The sequence below is a fragment of the Parasteatoda tepidariorum genome, chromosome 12, assembly GCF_982258835.1.
Source record: "Parasteatoda tepidariorum strain Cologne lab strain chromosome 12, Ptep-v5.0, whole genome shotgun sequence".
In the NCBI taxonomy this organism is placed as follows: domain Eukaryota; kingdom Metazoa; phylum Arthropoda; class Arachnida; order Araneae; family Theridiidae; genus Parasteatoda; species Parasteatoda tepidariorum.
Window position 1 is genome coordinate 5,426,680 of NC_141766.1, and position 27,108 is coordinate 5,453,787.

General features: G+C 27.4%; 1 protein-coding gene across 1 annotated transcript in view; it reads right to left on the reverse strand.

Moving 5' to 3' along the window:
- Positions 1 to 27,108, reverse strand: part of LOC107453371 (adenylate cyclase type 1) — a 192,650-nt gene that overhangs the window by 70,526 nt on the left and 95,016 nt on the right. The window contains exons 2-3 of the mRNA XM_016070185.4: positions 23,583 to 23,732; positions 11,929 to 12,047 (exon numbers count right to left, since the gene is read on the reverse strand). Coding sequence (XP_015925671.2) covers positions 11,929 to 12,047; positions 23,583 to 23,732 — 269 coding nt within the window. The remainder of the gene's footprint in view (positions 1 to 11,928; positions 12,048 to 23,582; positions 23,733 to 27,108) is intronic.

Genomic DNA, 27,108 nt, shown 5'->3' on the forward strand with positions numbered 1-27,108 from the left:
CTTTTCTTATAAAAGAGATATTATGCAAAATATTATGCTTTTGACAAATATATATATATATATATATATATATATATATATATATATATATATATATATATATATATATATATATATATATATATATATATATATATATATATATATATATACATATTGAAGTGCTCTCGCACCCGGTGTTTTATTTAACCTGGATCTGGTCGGATAAAACCGGGTATATATATTTTTTTTTTTACAGAAATATTAATTCATTGTAATAAATTATTAAAAGGATTTTTATACTCTGGGAAACATACAGGTGTTTTAGAATCAATGAACCTAAGACAATGAAGAGATATTAGAAACAGTCAATTGATATGCTTATTAGACTGCTTTACAGATTTACTTTGGAGTTTTATCGGAATTTTTTTTTCAAAAGTCGGAGTCAAATTCTTTCTGACAGGGTCTTGTTTTTGTGATATCATAATAATAATGTATTTTTGTGAGAAAAGAACACTAAACCAATGCCTATCCAAGAAATTGTAGTTTTAAAATTATGAATTTGTCGACTTTATTTCGCAATTTTTATCAATTTATTGAATAGCTTGATAATTTTTCAAAACTTTTAATCGGATATTTTCAACAATATAAATAAAATTACGTAATTCTGATTTTTAACTTATGCAGTTTTGAGTCAAATGTTAATAATTTTGAGTATATCCGTTGAGTTGTTTTAGATTTTTTAAAATTACTTTTATAACTGTTTGAATGAATGAGAGCCGATTTAAACAAAACTGAAATTTAGAAAAAAAAAACTTGAAAAATCTGAAAACCAGCAATAATTTACAATCTTCCAAAACATTTTATAAGTGGAATGGTAATGGAATTATTTTGCCAGAAAAAACAAAAACGATACAAATTCTGAAATCACTATAGCGATATAATTTCCCCATTTCAACTAGGTGACGACTTTGTATTTTATATGTTTCGAAACAAACTGCCAATTAGAGTAAATATTTTACATTTAAACATTGTTTGCAAAACTTTAAATAAAGACGATAAAAAGCATATTTATGTACTTACACTTACAGGTATTTTTCTGGCAACTTGTTACGAAAACATTGAAAAATGCCTGTAAGTGCAAGTACATTTGAATTCGCTTTATATATTACATTTTGAGATTTATTCTGTGTTTTCTTGATTTTTTACTTTCTTTTTTCTTTGATTGTTTGATTTTGCATTTTTCATTTTAATTTTACATTTGTTTCTTAATAAGTTCTATTTTCGTTTAAATTTTTTGGTGCTCCTTTCACTATTGTATTGATATGTTTTGCTTTGGCTATATTAATACATTATTAGAAAGCACTATTTTTTCAAGGATATAATCGTGTAGGCTGATGACGAGATTATATTTTTTCCTTATTTTATTCTATTTCACAATTTTTTTAAATTTGTGAATATTTATCAAAAACATATTTTAATAATTTTTCTCTACTTTAAAATATATATATATATATATATATATATATATATATATATATATATATATATATCACGATGAAAATCATGACAGGTTAAAAAAGAGTTATAACTCTCGGAACCCATGTGACCTTCCCACGGAACAGCAGGGCACCTTTTAAAAATCGTTGAAATAGAAAAAAAATCAAGAATTAGAAGATGAAAAAGAAACAATTTTTATTATTTACTTATTAGTTTTTTAGCATTTCTATTACAAGTAAAAATACACATGAGAATTAAAGTGCGCAGTAAAATAAATAAAGAACAACTGGAGTAATTTTTTGTTATTTACTCATAAGGAATGTTTCTGAACTTGAGCACTTCATTGGACGTGAAAACAAAACGTTTAGTTTGGAAACCAGCTCGGAATATTTTTTTTAAAAAAAAATACATCAATAGCCAGAAAAACAAATGTCTTCATTCAAATATTTGAATTTGCTGTTTTCGGAAAGAACAGATATCCACAATTATATTTTTAAAATGTTTTTTTTTTTTTAATGTAATTTGAATACACTTTAAAAGCATGTTATGAGAAGTTCGCAACAAAATGATAATGTTAAAGAAAAAAGAATTAAGACGAGTTAAAAATTACCAGCTTACTAAGGAAATATGCTGCTAAAAGAAGATATTTGATAAAAAAATAAAAACGTAAATTAGCTGCATATCATTTAAAACGGAGCTCTGTTGACAAGATATGCAAATTTAAACGAAACAGTTGTTCAAAAGAAATAAATGTGTCAACTTTTAATAATTTTTACTTAAACATTCAACGTGTGTACCTATTATTCTATAACTTAACTTACGACAATTTCTTCTGCTATTACGAATTGGCGCTACATCGGACTGTTATATAAGTTTTTTATATTAATAAAGGATGGAACTATTAAAATTTTTCTCTGATTGTAATATTTTAAAACACAGTCTCTAATTAATAAATAAACTAATCAGGTATAATAAATGAACTTATTACTCAATTATACCTCTATTTTTAATTCAGTGAAATTTAAAAGAAGTGAGCTTTCTATAAATATTAAAAAGTGGTACTAAGTATTAAAATAGTGTTTTCGTTTGCATATAGATTACTTAATAACGCACAATATATTTAAATGCTGGGCTGAATTAAGGCATTAACGTTACTTTCATAATAATCTGAGAAGCAATTGAACGAAATCATTTAGATATTTTCATATATTATATATGAATATAGACTTTTCTGACTGCAGCGCGTTGAGGGTTAAAATTATTGTAATAGGCAGCAGTTCAAGTGCAAATGATGGGACTTTAAATAATAGTCCATTAAAAAGTTATCTGTCTTAGTTCTGTTATTATATTTCAGATAATGTATTTTGATGCTGCAGGTGGGATTCCAGTTAAAATTAGAACCTTTAAATTTCTTAAATCAATTTAAACTCTTAAATTAGATTCCTTCCTTTTAAAATGTCATAAGTTAGAATGCATTCCAACTAATTACATACTAATTACACTATTTGAAACCATTTTTAATTAATTAATGCACTTTATCTGGGATAAGTTAAAATGAATTTAAATGATTTTGTACCGTTTTACGATTTTAACGAAATAATTTTAAACGGTTTGATTTTAATTTATATAAGGTTTAACTCTTTTGAAACTATCTGGTATAGTATAAGATGCCTCTAAAAAAAGCTTTGTTATATGCATAATTATTAACGCTATTAAAATTTCGGTTTTGAAATAAATAAAAATTTTCCCAAAAGTTAAATGAAATCCAAAATACAAAAATAAAGTACATAATCTAAATGGAATAAAAAGTATTAACAACAATGCTAACGTTACTCTAAGATATTTTTTTTTAGTGAAATATCATTGTATCGAATGAAAATATATACAGAAATTGTCAAAAATAGTACTATTAAAAATACGTAAGCAGTACATGGCATATTTAATTACAAAAAAGAAGCAATCATCGTATACGTTATTCCAGATACATTAAAAAAATAAAACTTTGCTACTTTTTTAATAGACAGGTAAAAAATCTAATAAAGTATTTACAAGTTCTACACATTTAATCGAACAAAAGAGAGAATAAAATCTCGCGAAAATTAAATTTTAAAATACAGACAACCCTTCGTGGACTTTTATCGTTCATTTTTAATGAAAAGAAAAGTTATGTCTTTAAACTTTCAGAATTTCAGAAGATTGTAAAAACTCTTTAAACGCTAATGAAGTATGTTTTTCTGCAAATCAACTTACTAAAAAGTCTGCTTGTTAACAATCATCTTTGATTAACTAAGCAAAGTGCGAAATAAGTTTTTATTTAGAATTTTTCCATGACAATTATCATCCAGATTACTGTTCATAAAATAAAATTTGTTGTAAGATTGATTAATAAAAAAGCTAACCTTTTAAGTGTTAAAAGTTCTATTTATACATATTAATATTTTAACCATTAACCTTTATTATTTTATTGAAAGATGAAACAATTACCGCAATTTAAGTATCACACAGTCTTGAAGCATTCTGGTTGTGAATTACATTGGAACTGGATTCATTAGATTACATTATATTCAGGAGTTACAGTTAACATTAATATTCATCAATTTAGTAATAAACATAATAGTTGTCAACGATAAGTATAATAATTCGTAAGAATATTACGATGCAATATTTCATTTGTGTGATTTACAATAGCGATTTATCTGAAGACAATCATCCAAACGTAAGCTGAAGGTGAGGAAGTAAAATAAGAAACATTAAAAAAAAATGTTTCTTTCTTTTTATTTATTTAGGAAAGAGGATTAAAGACCAGTTAGAGAATAAAATAAGCTAAAAGGCAGCATACCTACAAAGTATATTAAAAGCAAAAGAGTAAAATAGAGGTTAGAAGAAATAATATTAAGACAAAGATATAATATTTAAAGCTAGGTGAGATTTTAAAAAGTAATACTGATATATATTTTTTATAAAATAAATATATTGAAACTAAATTATTAGTGTAGATTAAGGTACTTTATTCATAAAGTAAAACTAGTTATCCTCCATCAGATCAAAATACGTTTTGAAAGAGGTTGAGTTAAAAAGCACAGAAGGATTTTAAAGCAGTTTTCAAAAAGACTGCAGAACATCATGGAAATGTTAGTTTATATGGATTGGATTGCGTATCAAGGCGGAGAACTTCTATGAGTTAAATAAATAAGCCTAAGAAACTAAAGCGAGAAGATATTATTGGATTAAAAAATTTCATTCGCTTCAAAAATATACAGATCGGAAATAACATCGACATGCTCTCAGGAGCTCAAAAATTGACACCCACTTTTAAGAATATCCAGAATTTTTAATGAAACAAAAGTGATTCGAAATATAAAACGCGAAGCTGCCAACTAAAAATAGAAATAAAGGTGAGAAACTCAGACGAGATAGAATAAAAATGAAGAATAAATTGAAATCACTGTGACTGAGAAGGTACACTGCTATAGAGAGGTTATGAAGAACTAATGCCATTAACAAGGGCCTCCATATGCATCACGATGTGATTGGAGTGGAAATAATTTTGGATTTATGCCATAGGTTCCATCAATGTGCAGCAATTGATGATTTCTCGTATAACGGACATATTTATCGTGTTCCTTATGTCTAAATCACTTTAAAGTGCGGCTAATATGTCCAATGTAAGACAATTTGACTTCCAATAGACTTAATGTTGCGGTAATAAGTTCGTACACTGCCCTGCAAAATGCTTCAAGATCGATTTCGAGAAAAGTGACTTTAAATGATTTCATTTCTATTTCTAATGCTATGACTTCTAAAAAAGAATTTCGAACACATGATAAAACAAAACTTATCAAAAAAAATTGCATTATATGTGTGTGTGTTAGCGTTATGTCCCTGAGTTTCAATTGTGAACTACGAGCCCCAAAACTTTTTCAAATTTTGATTCAATTTACTTTTTGCCGCTGAATAGAATATCTATTTTCAATGTGGCTTGCTTTGCACGAAGGATTTTTTTAAAAATTATTTTTAAATTGAACACATTGAAAATTCTCTTCGAACAAACCTCATCATTCAAACAAAAATATCTAAGTGTGAAAGAAACTGCATTAGTAACATACACTATATAAATTTTAAACTAAATCGAATAAATATTTATAAAGTTATCGAGTTAGGTTGTTTGAAAAAAAAACACATTACACTGGGGAGCAAATTCTTTTTTGTTTTCTGTTTCATGAGATTTTTCAACGGATCTTGGATATTTTCGCGTCACTGATTTCAATCGATTCTTACAATTTGATCTGCAATCGATTTCTCTCTCCAAGCTACAGTTTTTTTTTTTAAATGTTACAGATTTAAATGTCAAATGTTAAATAAAGTCTTTAAGCTACAGATTTTCTTTTAAAATGACATTTTTAGTGTATTTTTGATCATAATGTACAAGTTTAAAAACATTATATTTAACAGAGGGTCGCATAAATGCTGCGACAAACTTCTAGATATCATCAACTAGACAAACATCTAGACAACTATCTTTTCATCATCAGGATTAAAATTGCATAAGAATGCATGCCCAAAAATTTCGTCATACTCCACTAGGAGCTTTTCCCTATTATGAACTGTTTCTTTGAGGGCTTCTGAATAGATCAAAATAGGGGAAGTGGCCCTATCCTCGTACAACGGCATTTCGAGGCTTGGCTTCGTATGCAATTTTAAACCTGATGATGTACCCTAACTACTCCAGCAGTTTGCAAACTACGCAACGTTTGCAACATTTACGCTACCCCTGTTATATATCACGTTTCTAAACTTGCACAATTCGACAAAAAAATTGGCTAAAATTGTAATTAAAAAAAAATCTGCAACTTTAGAAGCAAAAGTTAATTTTAGATTTGAAATCCTAATACCCGAATTAGGGAAGATCAAGTATTTGCATAAATGCAACAAAAAATTTGTTCCCCTGTGTTATTTAAAGTTACAAAATTTGTTTCAATGCAAAATTTAACAATCCAATGCAGTTTAATTCAATTTTTTATAATCTAAAACTTGAAATGGCCCCGATGAGTACCATTAAAGTAATATATTGCAAGAGGGCGCAAAACTATCTCTGTAAAGGTAGCTACACCTTTGTATAACAGCTCCTTAAGGGATTTAATGGAAAAAGATTTCTGATAATGAATTTATCAAAACTAATTATTTTTCTGGAGTCACTAGCATGACAATTTCCCGCCTCCATAAATGTTTATCGAAAACGTTTATTTCCTCAGGATAAATTTACTGTTAAGAAAATTATCATGCAAATGTTGACAAACTTACTTGGTTTCCGCGATTTTCATTGTAGCTTTACTCAAGGGTTTGTATAAATGACTTTTTCTGTTAACGACCCTTTCACAAATTATTTTATCGTAAAAACGGATAATTCATAAATTATTTTGTTGTAAAAACGGACGCTTTACAAAATGTTTTATTATAAAAAATCACAAAAAAATTTTTTTTCTCATAAAAAGAGATAATTCACAAATCATTTTATCGTAAAAATGAACTCCTAAAAAGATTTTTTATCATAAAAAATCATAAAAAATATTTTATAGTAAAAACAGATAATTCATAAATCATTTTATTGTAAAAATGGACTCTTTACAAAATGTATAATTTTTAAAAAATCGTAAAAAAATCTTTTTGTCGAAAAAAGGGATAATTCACAAATTAATTTATCGAAAAAATGGACTCTATAAAAATGCGCTATTATAAAAAAAATCATAAAAAATATCTTATCGTAAAAAAGGATAATTAATAAATTATTTTACCGTAAAAACGAACCCTTCATAAAATTTTTTTATCATAAAAACAAATCTTAAACAAAATATTTTACCATAAAAGCAGATAATTCCAAACTATTTTATCGTAAAAACGGACCCTTTACAAATCATTTTGTCATAAAAACTAATTCTTATCAAAATATATTATAGAAAAAGCGGATAATTTGAAAAATATTTTATCGCTAACACGTATCATTTAAAAGTATTTTGTCGTAAAAATAAATAATTCACAAAACATTTTATGGTAAAAGCAGATACTTCACAAAAAATTTTATCGTAAAAACGGATGTTTCATAAAATATTTTATTATAAAAGTAAATCCTAAGCGAATAATTTTAAAACTAACATGGTTCCTATGCAAGTTATTTTATCGTAAGAATAAATTCTTTACAAAATATTTCGTCGCAAAAGTGGGTACTTCGAAAGATATTTTTTCGTAAAAACGGACCTTTCATAAAACATTTTGTCGGAAAAACGTACCCTTCACTAAATTCTTCCTTTGAAAAACGAATTCTTTACAAATCTGAGTTCAAAATCAAAACGAGCGTGATTGCTGCAATTATTGATATCGCAGTCGCATGATACGCTGTTACTGATATTAAGTCGATCGATTTAAAATATGAAATTTTTTTTCTTATTATATTTTAACTACTTTTTTAAAAAATTTTTAGTACTATTGCAAATGCTGCAATTGTTTAGTTAAACAACGAAAACATCGTAAAACAAATGTATATGAATAAAGTAAATCTTTTATAGATATTTTCAATAAATTGCAATTCGTATTATTTGGATTTAAAAATACACATAGCTAATTACATTTTACGTGGGTTTTTCTTCAAATCAGGAAACAAGAATCTATCAAATTCAGGAATCTATTTTCACAACTTACAAATACGTATACAGTTTGTCCCCTTCAAAAAGAGCCATATATCTAGATTGAGTGAGCCATAACTTGACGCAAAGAAAACCAATATGAACCAAACATAGATATTAAGAAAGTCTATATCTAAACACAGATTTACAGGGAGTAAGATTTTAAAATAACGTTTTAAACAAAATAAAATTAGACCACAAACACTTTTTATTTTCACAAAACGGTGATTTTTTTCTTCATAATTCTCATAATTGGCATAGAAAGCGCTGACTAAAGATGAATAAAATTGTACTTAACAGTCATGAATAACTGTTAGAAACTTTACGACGGCTATAAAACTAGCATATTATTTGCTAAAAAGCGTTGTTTCAGAGGAAAGAGATTTGGGGAAATAGCCCCTTAATGATGTTGATCAAAAACTTTGCTCTAAAACAATGCGCTAGTTTATAAAAGCATTAAAAAATAATATATTATGTCCTTATAAGAGATTGTACTCAGTCTTTATAGAATTGTTAAATAATTATTATTCGTCATTTTCAAGTGCATATTAATGCGTGTCAGGAGTGATATACTGGTCTATATTTATGCATACCAGGAGTCATAGACAGGTGCATATTTATACAGGTCAGGAGACCTACATAGGTACATATTCATATAGGTCAAGAGTCATACACAGGTGCATATTTATACATGCCAGGAGTCATACACAAGTGCATATTTATGCACGTCAGGAAGCATACACAAGTAAATATTTATATATGCCAAGAGTCATACAGAGGTACATATTTATACATGTCAGCAGTCATATCCAGGTTTAATGATATGAACAATGAATGTTCAATTGAACAATGTTCACTATGAAATATTTTTATATCTATTTGATATTGTTCATGGTTTTTAATATTATCAAGTGTCTCTCTTTTATAGTAAAAAAAAAACAAATCTTTTTATGATAAAAAATAAGTCTATAGAAATTAACGCGGGGGTAATTTAAAAAGTCTTCTTGGGTCAGCATCTTATTCGGAGATCACAGGTTTGTCACCACTTGCATAGAGGATACGGGCGAAAGATGTGTCATCACGAATAACTGTTAGAAACTTATAACAATTTTAAAAAAATCATATTACTCTCTAAAAGAATTATTTTGTATAACAACTCAGAACAACTGTTTCTGGCAGAAGCAATTTTTTAATTTTCTTTCTATGCAAACAAGCGAGCAAAAAATAATAAATATAAAAAAAAAAAAAAAAAAAAAAAAACAACCTTTTGCCTTTGTAACTAACAAACCTAAGTTAAACGACAATAACTTAAAATAGATTACAAATGAGAAGAAAAATGACTATGAAAAAGAGGATTAATAGTTAAGCAAAGCTGTAATGTTACTTGAAATACCTTATTTACAAACTAAAAAAAGATTTAGTCTTTAAATTAATTTAGAAAAATCAATTCAGAATGTTAGAGGGCAGTTAAAAATAAATTGTGGATTATACAGGTTATATTTATCACGGATTTATAGTTTACAGGTTATATTTTAAGTGGATTTCGAATAATTACGTTTCAAATAACAACAATAATAATCATAATAATAATAGAATGATAATGCAGGTATTTGTTAAGGAAAAATTTGTGTCAGTTAAAAGACCCTTCACACATTATTTTTTCGTAAAGGTAATCAAAAAGTATTTTATTTTAAGCAACAATTATTTTTCATTTTAAGAATGGACCTTTCTCAAAACTTTAATGAATGGAATGGATAATGAAATTAATTTATAATTTAGAAAAAAAAATCTGCTTAAGACATGATTTGTGCATTATTTAACAAAAACAGGGACCCTCGCACAAAGAACCCAATTTGAAGCTAGTTTCAGTTTTAGGAAATCATGAGTTAATTTCGGGAAAATCACATAAACAGGGCCCGGCCCTACTTTCACAAATTCACAAAATGAGTAGATTTCGCACAATTAAAAAAAAAAAAAAAAAAAGTAGTTTGGATAGAATCAGGTTTCATAATGTTTAAATTAAAGTATGGTATTGGAAATGATGAATTTGAAGACAATTTAGAAGTGGTGCAAGCGATTTCAATGCGGGAAGGAGTTAGTTGAACATGAGCAATATTCTGCATTTTCGATGAAGATCTTCCTCAAAAAAAGTTTGTTTAGACTCACTTTCTTATTCAAACTTTCACGCCAGGGTCATTAACCTGATTATTCCCCTCCCCCAAGAGAAATACTGCATCATCGCTCAAATCTACTTAAGATTTTAAATGTTGTTTGTTTAGGGAAATTTCTTAACTTTAACTATATATATATATATATATATATATATATATATATATATATATATATATATATATATATATATATTATAAAAAAATGGCAAAATTCAAAGTGTAATAACTTCTTCAAAAATGATCAAAAATGCTTCTGCTTTAGCTTATTTTGAAGCTTAAAATCTCTACTTTTATGTACTCTAAATGTTTTTAATTAATATATTTTGCAACTATGTACAATTACACTCTAAACAATCATAGAAAATTGTATTAATTTTTTGTGAAGTTTGACGCGATGTACGGGTACAAAGGGGTTAGATATTGCTAATTTTTATTATACCATTGAAAAATTTGGACTTTTAGCTTTCATTTAAAAAAAAAATTCTAAAAAAACATGTTTTTTGACAAAGTTATTGTCAAATAAAAAAAAGGGTTTTTTTCAGAATTTAATGATTTTTCAGCAATTATAATGAATTTTAGTGTAATTATAATATGATATGAAAATTTTTTAATTAAAGTAAATTAAAATTTAATATTTCTCGATAATATTATTTCATAATTTATTATAACAATTTTAACTTTTTTTTTGGAAAATATAATAATGAAATAAGAATCAACGTTTACAATTTAATATTTTGAAATTTATTTTTTCGTATTTTTCTCAGAAAAAATTTTAAGACAAAAATATATGTACATTGTACGTTGTATGTACATTGTATGTACATGTATGTACATTGTACGTTGATTCTTATTTCATTATTATATTTTCCAAAAAAAAAAGTTAAAATTTTCATAATAAATTATGAAATAATATTATCGAGAAATACTAAATTTTAATTTATTTTAATTAAAAAAATTTCATATCATATTATAATTACACTAAAATTCATTGTAAGTGCTGAAAAATCATTAAATTCTGAAAAAAAAACTTTTTTTTTATTTGACAATAACTTCATCAAAAAACATATTTTTTTGAAATTTTTCTTTTAAATGAAAGCTAAAAGTCCAAATTTTTCAATGGTATAATAAAAATTAACAATATCTAACCCCTTTGTGCCCGTACATCGCGTCAAACTTCACAAAAAATTAATGCAATTTTCTATGATTGTTTAGAGTGTAATTGTACATAGTTGCAAAATATATTAATTAAAAACAATTAGAGTACATAAAAGTAGAGGTTTTAAGCTTCAAAATGAGCTAAAGCAGAAGCATTTTTGATCATTTTTAAAGAAGTTATGACACTTTGAATTTTGCCATTTTTTTATAAGTTTCTAGGTGTACTGATACTTTTGAGCGGTACTATATATATATATATATATATATATATATATATATATATATATATATATATATATAGGAGCCGTGTCTATTTTATTTGTCTTAATAAAATAGACGTAGACAATGAAGACATTTTAGAAGTGGTATAAACGATTTCAATGGTATATTACATGTGAACTATACCGAACCATCTATGGTTCAAAGCATAACTATCTAAATCTTACCTTACGTTCTCGTGTTTCTGAATGTATATTTTATGGAATGGACCTTCCCTTGGTCGGATTATATCTGCCTTCATTTCCATGGCAACATGTTGTGGTAGCACACTCAGTAAAAGTCGCTCCTTAAATGCAAAACAATTAGTAAAGAACGATGCATTAACAGAATAGCATATGATGTCAATGATCAAAAATGTTTTGGAGTTTACAGGGTGTCCAAAAAGTATGGAAGCGGAGAAATAGTTCGAGAAATATACAGTGGATTAAAAATCTAAAAATTCCCACTTGAAAATATTTTCGAAAGATGTAATTAATGGTATTAAAAACCCTATTATTAACCTCTAAAGGTTGGAGCGGGCCCGACAAAATCAGATTTGTATTCACTGTGGGGAAAAAATACCCCGATTTGGGCGACACATTTTCGCATTTTGGTTCCCAGATGGCGTTGAAAATGAAAATGGACTGCAAATTGTTTTAAGTGGAAGTTTATTTTTCAGGTAGGAAAAATAAAAATAGTCTTGATTGATGTTTTAAAAATATCTAATTCTACCCTTCCCGGCTAAGATGACTTTGTTTACGATGTTACTTTGTTCACGCAGTTGGGCGATATAAGAAGTAGAGTTAAAAAGTTTTTTGTTGTGATAAAATGACTATCGTAATAATAATTTAATTAAAATAAAATTAACATTATAAATGTGATTTTTGTATTCTAAAATGGAATCAAAAGTTAATCAATCATACAATCGAGAGTTCATATCAAAGAAACTAAGGCATCGTTAGTCATGTGAAACTCAAAAGAACAGTGAGCGATAAAAATGATTATTAAAAAGTAATTAAACGGAGGACAAAAGTGTGAATTAGAATAAATTCTGTGTCAGTTTTGTTAACTTCATATATTTCCCCTTTTTTTCCAAATATTAATAAGCGGGAATGATGAAATTGACTAAGGAAAAATAAATGCATTGTCGTTAAGTTTATTACAAGTGCTACAAAAGCGATAAAAAGAAATATTTTAATTTAAAAGAATTATTCAATATTTTTTTCAAAAATGATATGTTTTGATTTTATAAAACTTATTTTTGATTTTTCAATTTCCATAGAGAATACTAATAAAAGTTTTATCCTAACAATTTATCTAAATGTTTAAATTTAAGTAAATTTAAAACTTCTCTAAAATTTCCGGATATTTTTTTGAGGGTTAGAAAACACACAGAAAAAACTACATTTTTCTGTCATTTATAAGTTTTTTTAAAAGAAAATCATTCCTGTTTTTTTCTTCAAACTAATGAGATTTTAATTTTTTACTATGTGTATATTACATAATAAAGATAAAAAGGATAAAAGAAAGGCGAGATTAACGAAGAAAATTAAATAAGTTAAAAATATAGAGAAATCATGAAAACATGGGAAAAAATATAAAGATTTCTTCTGTTTTCTAAAGGCCCTTCTATTTTCATCTTTTGTAATCTGGCAAACTAAATATTTTAATAATTTTTAAAAATATTTTAAATAATTTTTAAGAGATGCCGGTAAGTGTAAGTGCATTTGAATTCGCTTCTCGTTTCATATTTTGCATTTTGTATTTTATTCTGCATTTTTCCGGCATTTAATTTTCTATTTTTTGCTTGATTCTTTTATTTTGCATTTTTTGCTTTATTTTTTACTTAATATGTTTTATTTTCTATTTTTAACTTGATTGTTTTATTTTGCATTTTTTGTTTTATTTTTTACTTAATATGTCTTATTTTTTACTTAATATGTTTTATTTTTTACTTAATATGTTTCATTTTTTTCTTTATATATAATTTTACTTAACATGTTTTGCAATTTTTACTAAATATGTTCTGTTTTCGTTCCAATTTTTTTGGGGTGCTTTTCACACTATTGTATTAATTAATTTTGCTTTGCTTTATTAATTCAATGTTAGAAAGCACTCTTTTTAAAGGATATAATCGTGTGAGCTGATGACGAGATTATATCTATTCCTTATTTTGTTTTCCATAATTTTAATTTTTTTTAAAATTTTAAATATTTTTTAAAAATATTTTATTTGAATTTTTTTTTCTTCCGTTTTCATAAATCTTTATATTTTTTCCATTTTTTCTACATAATTTTAACTATATGATACCCTAACAAGAAAGAAACCAAGACAAAATCAAATGAAATAAAACAAATGAAAACAAATGAAATGAAATTATATGATTTACACTTCTAGATAATTTTAAATTTATTTCTTAATTTTCTAACTAAAAATTTGTATAATAATGTAAAAATTTAAATTCATATTCCTTATCCATTTACTTTATTTCTTACTTTAAAAAAATACTGCAAGAGTGCTTTTTTTTAAAGAAATTTACTGCAACTAAATTTTTTTGTTTAGTTAAATAAATTAAATCTACAAGTGGATATCGAAAGTACTTTAAAGCTTTAAAGTAGGAAAGGAAATAATAGGATTTACTGACGTAAATGAGTTAAAGTCATGTTAAATTTTTCAACAGCTAAAAAGCATACTTTAAGAAATATGCAAACATTCACATATCATAATCTCTTTTACTATGTATTTGTTAATATGAATCATGGTAAATTCAATTAGTAATTTTCTAGTATAAAAAGAGAATGCTAACATTTTAAAGAAAAGGATTTAATTCTTTAATCAATAAAAGGATTGCAAAATTCGGAAAAGTCATAAATACTAAATTTATTTTAAAACGGTTATTTTTTAATCGCGAAAAAGTCATATTTTTTTAGTAAAGATAGCAGCAGCACTTATAATCAATCAGTTCAAATGAGTGGTGAGAGTAAGTTGTATACAGGTTAATAACACGATGGTGTAATTAAAGTATCGGCCACAGTTGAGTAGATGGAGAACGTGGTTATGGGGATCGATTTTGGTAGGATCAAATAAATTTTTTACAAAATCTAACCTTTCTATTTTTATTTTTATAAATAATGTATAATATATATATTTTAAACAATTTGAACGATATTTCTATATTGTGATTGCAGCGCCATCAGTGAATCAAAATGCCAACAAACTCAGTCCGACTGGAGCACTTTTTTGGGGGAAATACCAATCTGCAAGAAAAAGGCTTTTTTTTTTTTAAATTTTAAAGATGCTTCTCGCCCAACCACCAAAAGAATAAGGTTGGAGGTGAAATTTCAGCTTAATTAACGAATTTTATGAATATATTTCATACGTGCATTTCTCAAAATATTTATCTCTTTCCATAATTTCCCTGTATAGAAAGGTTTTATAGTGAAGCAGTGTAATAAATCACAACAAGGAAAAGTAGTCATAAATTTCTGATTATTTGAAATGTGTAGTTTCTAGTTTTAAAAGCCCCTCTTATCCTAGATCACTGTTGTAGGATAGTAGGAGAATATCTCTTTAAATTGTATATAATTTGCATAAGTGTTTTGAGTCCTTACATTGAACAACAAAAAACAAAAGAAATTTAATCACCACTTTTTTACAAGAAATATAAAAAGTAAGGGAAAAAAAATAAATAAATAAAAACGGCCTATTATTGTTTCGCAATGAATACTACTTACTTTGCGGGGAAAAATAATATTCATAGATCAGTTTAGTCCTAAATGTTATTAAAAAAAATTCGTGAAAATAATTAAGTGCAGGTAATTTTTTTAATACCATGGACAGCCTGGTTGGGAGGGCACTGGGCCCATGTTCAAGAGCTCGTGGGTTCAATCTCCGCAGACCAAAGACACCCCGTGTAGTAAATGGTGACTGGTGCATGTTAAATCTATCGGGTCACAAAGTCCTCCATGTTCCCATTACAACCTCTGGGGATACTGGAGTTTCCTTGTATTCTGGATTAGTTCAAAATTAGAAAGCTACGGAGTTGAACATTAGTAGACGTAAAACCAAAATTGGGTCGGCTGTTCAACGACGTTTATAAAATAAAAATATAAACTGGGAGAACTATTAATGCGTGTTTTGAGAAATAATTCCTTTCAAGAATTATTTTGAGTTTAAGCGACAGAATGATGGACATTTGGGGTTTAAATGAAAAATAATGCCTCTTTTCAGAAAAATTTAAGAAGCGGTAGAAAGAGATTACGGATTATTGGGTTGTTAGGAAAGTAATTTAATTTTTTTTTATAAAACTGAAAAGGCGATTTTCTTATCGTGAATAAATGTTTTATTGAATCATATATTGTCCATTCTGGTTCAATACCTATCGCCATCTTTCTGGCAGTAGCATGATTCCAAGTGCAAAAGTTTCTTGTTCTCTTCTAAAAATTAATCCAGGTGATTCTTGACCTATCCTTATTTGAAGTAAAGGTTTTACATTCTAAAATATTTTTTTAGAGGCTGGAACATTGTTGTAGACAACCCATATTTCATCCCCAGTGATGATGCGCTTCAAAATGGATAATTTTCTTGACTTTTGATAAGCAATTCACAGACATCAACGTGACGGCAAATTATATATATATATATATATTTTTTTTTGCCGTAAGAATATGATGTACCTTGATGACGAGTTTTAAGATTAAACCTTAGGCTTTTTAATGATCATCAATGGATGAATTCGATATATTTAATGCTTCTCGCGAGTTGTTTCGTCGACTAGCATCAATTAGTGCCTTATTGTGTCTTCAGCTTAAACTGGCGTACTGCATCATCACGCATCGTAATCGAAATTTTGCCAGATCAAAAGTTTTGAAAACCAAAACATCTTCTCCGTACATATCGGATAATTTTTTTTTATCTTCTAAATATATCGATTATACTTTATTGAATTTAATCATACAAATTAATATTTATTAAACAGTTTTAAAGTATCATACTAAAACCGATTTTAACAATGTAAAGAATAATGGTTTGTATTTATTTGCTCCATCAATGCTTTAATACTTCTCTGTTAAAAAAAAAACTAATACTTCTTTGTTAATGATATTTAATATTTTCGATTTATACTTAAAACCGTAGATTTAAACATAACGCTGTTACTGTCACTTTTTTTCGACTTATTTGCTATAATATACATTTGCGACTGATCACATTGCGATCGGACACCCTGTATCAATAGTTATATTGATATAGGGTGTCCAGCGAGGGATTCATTGACTCATTTCAGAATAAAACGGAAACAGAGGGTGATAGAGAAATGAAACAAATGGTATGTTTACAATGAAAGTTGTAAAAATGTTATTCAAAATTTTGAATTTAGTTGCGAAAATTGACAACAGATGGCCAGATTGAAGAATTCTAGCATTAAAACGGGAAAGGAGTTATTGTAAGGGATTAGGTATGTGTTAACAGATTTCACAATAAATATATCGTTCTTCTTCAATAGTTCTTTGTTTAAGGATTTTTAATTTTGAAATCAGTTAGTCCACCTCTATACACCCTGTATTTTTTTTCAATAGGTAATCGAAAAAGGTTTTCGTCCACGTATTTTATAGATCAGGATTTTTTAAAATTTTTGGTGTGGGACTCCATAAGCATTGCGTAAATTGAACACAAGAGTGTTGAAAATTGTCACTGATACAGTAATATACTTTTGTGCTTTTAGGGTTTCAATTTTTTATTTTTTCCTATAGTAGATCCGGCTACCCTAATTGGGATCGGTTCGCGCAGTTTAGAAAACTCTGCTATAAACTAACATAACCGTTAGGTCGTGTTAAAATGCTGAGTTTTTCAAGCCCAGCTCTAGACTTCCTACAAACATTTAATATTATTAAGCCTAATTTAAAAAAACGGTTAACACATTTTCTAAATAAAATGTTTGCTTTAATTTTAACAATTAAAGAATAAGTTTAGAAAAGACAGTAGGCAACCTCTCGAAGGCAAGAGGTTATATGGCAAAATTAGGAAATTTTACTATTGACCAGTGGCCAGTTAGAGCATTTTTGATTGTAGTCACTTTTTAAAAATGTGGCCACATTTTTAAAAATTGAAAATTTCACACCATTAAAAAACTGTTTATCTTAATAATGCAAGTTTCTCTTAAAATATAGCAAGCATTATGAGGTTCATTTCTAAAACGAAGAAAAATTTTAAGAAAAAAAAACGTAAATTATAGTAATATTTAGAATTCTGCAAAATATTCATCATAATTCTATATTTATTCAAAAAATAACATGTACATGGTATACTTTTGACAAAAAAGTGGCGATTGGGTGGCGACGGGTAAAATTTTTTTAATCCTCATTTGTTATAGTGAGTTAAGATGTGGTCATTGGTGACTGTTAATTTTACCTTACACAATAGGTACGAATATTTAACCCCGTTTATCACGACATGACATTTTGTCATATCAGCTTATGACCAGTCTTATTTTGTCACATCAGTTTTTTCTTCAAAATTTTATACCAGAGAAATGACATTTTGAAGACCAAATTCGTCTTTAAATTTTATTTGATTTAAACTAAATAATCCAGTTGATTAAGTTTTTATGCAACTGATCAAAAGATTCATTCTTTTGAAATAGTTACTTATATTTTTTTTCTAAACAGTCTTCAAATTGTCCATATCTAACAAAACAAAACAAAATTGTCCACACCTATATTCCAATAGTGTATTTTAAAACATGGGAGTAAGTTATGGTAAAAATCATTCATTTGCTGTATTTTATAAAAATTATAATTCTATTTATTGTTTTTGTAAAATTTTTAGAAAGAAATTTAGAGTAAACACTAGCATAAAATAAGAAAGAGTAGAATTTCTGCGAAAAACATTATATTTTTATGTTAGACAGCTTTATTTTCAGTTTCCTTTCCACTAATTTCGCAAAAAAAAATGTTTTGTAAGTTAATAATTCTTTTTTGCACTTAGATGTGTCTACTAAATTTTAAAAGAAAAAATTATGTCACCTTTAAATATAAACATACCTTTTTTTTCCAACTGATTTGGATTTCTGAGCTTTAAAATATATGGTGTAGCCGCAATCTGGGATCACAATCTGGGTCTCAATAGTTTGATCGAGAGACCAGTCTAAAGTTTGGACCCCTTAATATTAATTTTATTTTTTGCGTATTTTGCCATATGACGAGAATTATTTAAACGAATCGAAACATTTTATTTTATTTTAAGGCAAACAATTTTTTAGATTATTTTAACGAATCTAATTTTACATATACAAAATTTGAACGAAATCAGTCGACCTAAAAAATCAAATTTTAAAGGTTTTTAAAACTCGATCAGAAAATTTGGTCGAGAAATCAAAGAATCGAAAAGGTATTCGGAGAAAAAAGATTTTTATGTTTGATTTCATAATGCAAATTTTCGTTAATCAATTAGCATATTTGAAGTCATCCCTTTAGATCATTAAGTTTTAGTACTTTACTTTTTATGCATCAGTTGTTCATATGTACAATATTCCAATTTATCAAAATAATGCTGCCACCTGGAAAAACATTTTTAAAAATTCCATAACAGTTGTTGGATTCTAAATGAATCCAACGTACAGAAAAACCATCAAACGTTTCGTTAAAATAAATATAATAGCTGTAAGGGACAAAAAACTTCGCCTAGATGATTTTAAAAACATCTGAAGAAGAATTTTAGAATAGGATATCATTTCAATGGAAAATAAAATATACAATACGTTCATGTTTTTAACTATTTTCCCTCTCAAGAAAAATATTTCTCTACAACGTTAAATCTTGTTTTTTTTTTCAAATGTTTTGAAAATTTTCCTCGGTAAAATATGATACGATTACTGCTATTTCGCTGCAAAGAGTCGATATTTTCTGGAAATATATTTAAAAGGAAGGAAAATTGTTTTTCTCCAAAAAGATTTTAGAAAGTTATGCATTTAAATGAGTTCTGCATACGAGCTTGTTTAAAATAAGGTTTTTAATAGACATTTTCGAGTTGTTATCAACCAGAAAAGAGCTTGGTAAAAAAAAAGTTGAAAGTAAAAATACAAAAATGTTATGCGCAAAACAAATTTTAAATAATTGGAAAAAAGTACTCGAAATTTTAACACAAGAAAAAAATGTATGTAGGCAGCATATATCCGCAGAATATTATCAATATTTTAATAAAAAAATATCGATGTGTGATTTTTTTTAAATTTTGTGAATACGAATCATTATAAGTGATTTTTAAATGGTCTGAATACGAATCCCGGTGTGAGACTTTTCAATCATGCGAATATGCGTCGCGATTGTGCGAATTTAAATGGCATGAATACGGTCGATATGATGCACGATTTTTTTTAAATCACGTGAATACGAATCCCGATGTGAGATTTTAAAATAACGTTATTACAATCACTATGTGTAATTTTGAATCGCGTGAATGCGATGTATATTTTTAAATCGCGTGAATACCATGTATTTTAAATTGCGTGAATATAATACACAATACTTAAGTAGGAATAAATAATATAATACATAAGTAGTAAAAAGCGTAAAAAATGGTTTTGTCTGGAATTTGGACCTTTGGATAACAAATCTTTGTCAAGGCACACAATCAGAAAAAACTATCATTTTTTAAGTGATAAAAGTTAAAATTCTGTCCAATATATTGGAGGTCAAAAGAACAATCACAACTTATACATAATTATAGCATGTACAGTTAAATGTTGAACAGAGCAAATTTTCTTCAATCTCTATAAGGTATTCCCCAAACTACATTAATATATAATCGAGCTTAAATATTAATTTAATGTGGTTCAACTCTATTAAGGTTGTAGCAAATATGGATTACGGTTTAACATACTCTAAAATTTCTAACATAGTAAAAACTATGGTGAAATACCTATCCGAATTCGGTGTTAAAAAGCTCCAAAAATTGCTTGACTTTATTTCAAAATAATACAGAATCAAGCATTCGTATACGCTTTGAAGGGTGTAATTAAATCTGAACACCAATAATTGATAAATCTTACATCATGCTCAGATGCATTTACTCAATTCTAGACAATTCTAGATTGTTTACAATGGAGCACGAGTTGATGAATGTTCGTAGTCACGCAAGCTGCTGAATATTCCACAAAAACAGAAGTTAATTGCAAATAGAAGCATGCATGTTTTTAGTTGTGCTATCAAGTTTATTATGATCTCATAAAAAGACTTTAAAAATTTTAAAGTTTTTTATTTCTACTTAAAATTCTTTATTACTTAAGAATTAATGAGTACCTTTGGTCCGTGAATAAATTATTCTTACTTTATCTTCAAAATAACCTCACTAACTCTTATGTGTATCTTATCTTACTGCAATTATAAATTTTAGTGTTACTGAACATAAAATGGTGGCTTTACGCCACATAAGAGACACATATGAAAGGACATTCTTGGTCTTTAATAATTATTGGTGTAGTGAAACACAAAAAACCGAGGGTCATTTATTGTGCTTCATAACGGTGTAAAGTAGTTACCACCATTTTTGGTGTTGAGATACTATAGATAACGAATAACTTCAAGTGCTAGAAAGAGTGAGTTGTTCTAAAAACTATTGTCAATTCGAAAGTAGGTAGGTAGTTAGTTACTTTATTTACGTCGAACTAGAGCTGCAGAACGGCCTATTGGTGACGGTCTGGAAAAATCCCTGAGGATGATCCGAAGATATGCCATCGAAATTTTGAAATTTTGCAGAGGGGATGGTTCCCCTGCATAAGGTACACATAAGTAATCCGATTACCTGCACGCGAAGTCGAGCAATTTACGGTAGAACAGTTTAACGAGGACCGATACCTTAGAATTATCTTGCGTGAAATTTTATAATTATAATTATAAATTCCAAAGATAAGGTGGAGTCACAAAAAAATTAAATTAACTTTAAGGGAATATAACTTTCGACCGCTTTTCTGACTGTGGAACCATGTTTTTAAGTTTGCGCTACGTTTTGATTGCTGGAAAGCAAAATTTGTCGAAGAAAATGTTTGTTCAGAGAAAGAATGCGTCAGATTTTGTAAACTAATTAATAGTTAGCATGAACTAAAATAAACTATAAAGATTTTTTCTTCTCTTTAAATATGTGAAAATATGATCATGAGAACAAAGTTATTGTGTGTGACGTTTTTCTTTCATACAACAATGACTTAAAGCATTAAGTTTAGCTACCCTCATATTATTTGTTTTACGACGCTAAAAAAAATATGTTGAAAAATTATTTTACGTCGCATTTGAACTCTCTAAAAAAGAGCATCTTCTCACCTGACATTTCAAAAGTTTTTTTTCACTATTGGAAATATTAGATTTTCTGTTTAGAAATTTGATTTCAGAGTGTTTTAAAAGCTACTTTCAACAAAGAAAATAAATAAAAACGAAATAGTATGAATGTCTTAAACCCGACTGTGGATGTTATTTTGATAAAAATAGTAAACTGGCTGAAAATATCTTAAGTATTTAAAAAATTATCAACTCTTCTTTTTTCGATAATATAATACTTTTTTTCTTCATTTCGACGAAAAATCACTTATATTAATGTATATTGAGCCACGGCTTAGCAATGGCTGGTCGATGCGAATTCTGCACCGCCTGGCACAAATCACAGTCATGGTGAAAAATATACTCAGTGGTTATAATTCCTTTCCTGCCTGGCTAATCGTGAAGGGTTTTTATGGGTTTTCTCATCACGTAACGCAAATTAGGGTTAGTCACAACAAAAGATACTCCTCGGAAGCCAGTTTGCCTAAATGCTTGATTCAGCAGTTCCCTTGTCTTTTGGGTGGAATTCAAAATTGCAAGTGGATTAGTTTTATTATTTAGTGTTTGCTATTGCTATTATTTCCTCCATTACATCAAAATAAACTATTTAATTACACCAAAACTAATCCGAATTGATAATCTTCATACATAAGAGTGCATTGTAGCATAAAATATAATAATAATAGCGTAATATAAAGCATAATATATAAATAATAATATATAGCACAATATATGAAAAGATAATATATAGCATAATATATATTATAATATAATATAATAGCATAATATATATTATAATATAATATAATAGCATAATATATATTATAATATAATATAATAGCATAATATATAAAATTCCCAGGCTAATCGTTTTCGCTAAACTTAATTTTAAGCAAATAGCTTGGTCGCGTTTTTTGTTCCCAAAAAACGAAGAAATACAATTTTTAAATTTTTTTTTAGAGATTTTGCAATAAATTTTGTTAAAGCGTAAAAATTTTACATTTTATTACATTAAAAGAGAGTGAAACGTTTTTATTACTATCTTCAAGCATGAAAGTGCGTTGATGCTGCTATTAGTTTTTCCGTTACATCAAAAAAACCATCAAAAGAAACTATTTAATTACTCCAAAACTATTGCTTATCTTCATTGCAGCAAAGAGTACATTGTATCAAAAAATCATGATTCTCATGCTAACTGCCTTCGCTAAACTAAATTTATTCTACTTTAATAAAAAATAACTCAAAACTAACGTTGCTTCAAAATCAATTTTTTTTTCTCCTTTATTTTTAAATATAACATTTGTGATGCTAGTTTAAAAAGCCCGAACGAAACATTTTTTTTAAACTTTAAAAACCGTAATTAAGACGAAAAAAAAAGGACCTCAATCCAACAAGCGCAATACGAATCACGTTTTGTCAATTTTCTATCGCTGATAGTCATTCTCTAAAAGAAAAAAAAACCCATTTCAAACTTTGACGTGATTTTGTTTTTAATAAAAAAAATAGTATTTGAATAAAGAAAAAAGAAAACTTACTAGTTTTTCGTTTTCGTCCTCCATTTCTAGGCGAGCTTTGATGCAATTTCGAGTGTCTAAGAAAGCTTTTCTTTGGGCTCTTTCCATCAGATTGTGAACGAATATTCCCACAACATTTACGCAGATAAAAGCCAAAATATTGGCAGCAATCTAGGAAGAAAAATTTATTTCTTAGTAAAAAATAATTTTTATTTCACAAAAGTAAGTATTTCAAAAATTCAAATTAAAAAGTTATTTTTGTTTATCCATCTGAATATGGGACTTTAAAAACCTTTGTTTTTGTGAATTGGTGACAAATCTAATACTTTTATCAATCTAAAATTAGCGTAGAATCGAAATCTTTTATTTTTTTTATCTGGATCCTGTTTTTTGAACATGGGATAGTGATAAAAAACACAAAAGAAGTTATATTTATGAATTAATGAAATCATCCATTCCTCTTTTCATAAGACTCATTTAGATTTTCGTAAGGGGTCCATTTTTATGATTAAAATATGTGAAGGATCCGTTTTTATGAAGAAACAAATTGTGAAGGGTCCATTTTAATGATAAAATAATTCGTGAAGGGTCCGTTTTGATATGATAAAATAAATTGTGAATGATAAAATAAATTGATATGATAAAATAAATTGGGTAGAAATGATAAAATAAACTGTGAAGGGTCCGTTTTCACGGTGAAATAATTTGTAAAGGGTCCGTTTTGATATGATAAAATAAATTGGGTCCAAATGATAAATTAAATTTTGAAGGGTCCATTTTGATATGATAAAATAAATTGTGAATGATAAAATATATTGGGTCCAAATGATAAAATGAATTGTGAAGTGTCCGTTTTCACGATAAAATAATTTATAAAGGGTCCATTTTGATATGATAAAATAAGTTGTGAATGATAAAATAAATTTATATGATAAAATAAATTGGGTCCAAATGATAAAGTAAATTGTGAAGGGTCCGTTTTCATGATAAAATAAATTACGAAGGGTTAATTTTTTCTTCATTTGTCTTTTGAATGTCTTTCGTTATAAAAGTGTTAATTAATGGCCTCAACTGACTCCATTTTTCAAGAAAGAGAGAAAAAGAAGGAATAGATAATTTTAAAATTGAAAAACATTATGAAGAGTTAGTTTTTAAAATAAAATATTCTAGAAATATTTATTTTATAATAAATAATTTGAGAAAATTCGCTAACGAACCCAAAATCCTTCTAAACCGAAACCTTTATAGATTAATTTAATGTTTTAAATATGCTATAAGAAATTTTACATGGAATTTCATGACTACCATCTTAGATTTCTGACAGTTAAGTTGCTACAGACATTTGTCATATCAAAAACCTATCATTAGAAGTTTTTAACTAGTAAACCCTTCACAAACTCTTTCTGATAATTATTCTCAATTATTCCTTGCTAAAACACTCAAATTATTAATCACAAATTGTTTCCTGCTAAAAATTATCAGTTTATTCACCTTATCAAACTAAATAAAATGTGATCTTAATGAATTTGAGAAGGTTTTTGAATTTAACATTATTTTAACAAAAATTAAAAATATTTATTATTAAAATATTTCGTCTACATAAATTTTTCTTCTCTAACTTTAAAAATTTTCATTCCTCCTTTAGATTCTTTTAAACTTGATTTAAAAGGAGTTTTGTTAAAAACTATAACATTTAATTATTCCCCTCTTCCAAATATATTTGTATAAATAAATTCCAAATAAGGACATCTTATTTTAAAATGCAACAGATTTTCTGAAAATATAAGAAAGTTCACATTTTTCTTCCACATTCTTTGCTTGCATTGTGATCACGCGATGCTATTTTTTTTTTTTTTTTGTAACTCTACTTTTAGGTTCATAAACAATTCTTTTATTTTAAACTATTCATGAGATTTTTTCATATATCTTCTTGAAGTACGTTCAATAATTCTTTAATATTTTTTACATTTAAGATTTTGGGAAAATATTTATTGAAAAAATAAATCACCATTCTCAAAAATAAAATATCCTTGTTCTAAGATAGCTGAAGAACAGCAAAAATAAATTTAAAAATTATCAGGGGTGTATCTGGATTTTTTTCCTATGAAAGTTCCTTTCTTTAGTGAATTTGGGATATTCATAATTTTGCAAATCAAAAATTGGCGTTAAATTGAGTTTATTTTGCCAAGATCTGTTTTTGTAGGTGAGAGAGTTCATGGCTTGTCAACTGCTTTATAAGAAAAAAATTCGTCAAGGGTTTATTTTAATGAGGTAAAGTATAGTGAAGGTCCCATTATGATAAAATAATTTGGTTCATTTTTGAGGTAAAATATTTCATGAAGATTTCTGTTAACAGAATTCTCTAACGGCAGGAACTTAACTTTCCGTTTTTTCGCCTCAGAAAAGTGCTGCTTATTTAACGTTACCCGGTGCTAAGCCACGGAGGCAAGAAACGGACCGCACTGTCATAGATACCGGTTCATAGGGTGGGCCACATTCACACATCACGTAACAGAGGACGACACCACACAGAGAGAAACATTCATGCTCTGAGCCGGATTTGAACTCGCAACCATTGATGTCTCAGTTTGGCCCGCTTAGCCACTTAGCCGTACCAAATTTATGTTAGTTACTGTTGTAATAGTTACTCATAATTGTAATTATATACCAAATTTATAATTAATTTAACAATACGAGAGAAAAACCGAAAGAAAGTTTTCTCTGGTTATTGTGGATCGAAGTTGAAAGAGAAAATGAGGCATTAAAGATAAGACATGACTTTCTTTTTTCAAGGACGCAGAGACATTTGTCACACCGCTTTATAAAGCTCTCCATTTAAAAGCAGGGCTCTGCATAAGGGAGAAGAGGTGAGCTACTTATGAGAAAAATAGCTTCTAGGGCGTCTTCTACAGATATCCTTGTTCAATGCCAGAAACAGACATAATTCAATGGGTGGGAGATCAGGTGGCGGATGGTCAAGGCACTCCTAACCAAGAGTTGCACGATGATTTTGCGCTGCTGTCGCCGAATGTGGTCTTGCATTGCCATCAAACAACAGAAAACCACATGTAAGAAGGCCATGCAACTTTATATGAATTTACATCATTCAATTTTGACAGGATGTGACGGTACCATACAACATTGATAGTTCCCACATCAATTCTATCACTGAAGAAAGTTCAGTGACAGAAGTCACCCCGATGCTCAACGCCACTTTAATGTGTAGAGCCCTGTTTTCTTCTTTTTTTTGAAGTACATGAAGCGGTATGACTAATGTCTCAACGGTAATTGAGTAGAAAAATGAAGTTTCGTCCTATCTTTAATGTCTTAATATATTTTTTTACTTTCATTTACATTTCTGTTCATAATTCCCATGGAAAACTTATTTTTGGACACCCTCTTTTATAATAATAATGGAACTAATATAGACCCCCTGATTGTTAAAAAATTAAATAAAGTAAAAAATAAATAAATGAAATAAAATGACTGAAAATTTCATAAATTGTTTAAAATTTTTATTGTTACATACTCTTTTTACGCTTTTATT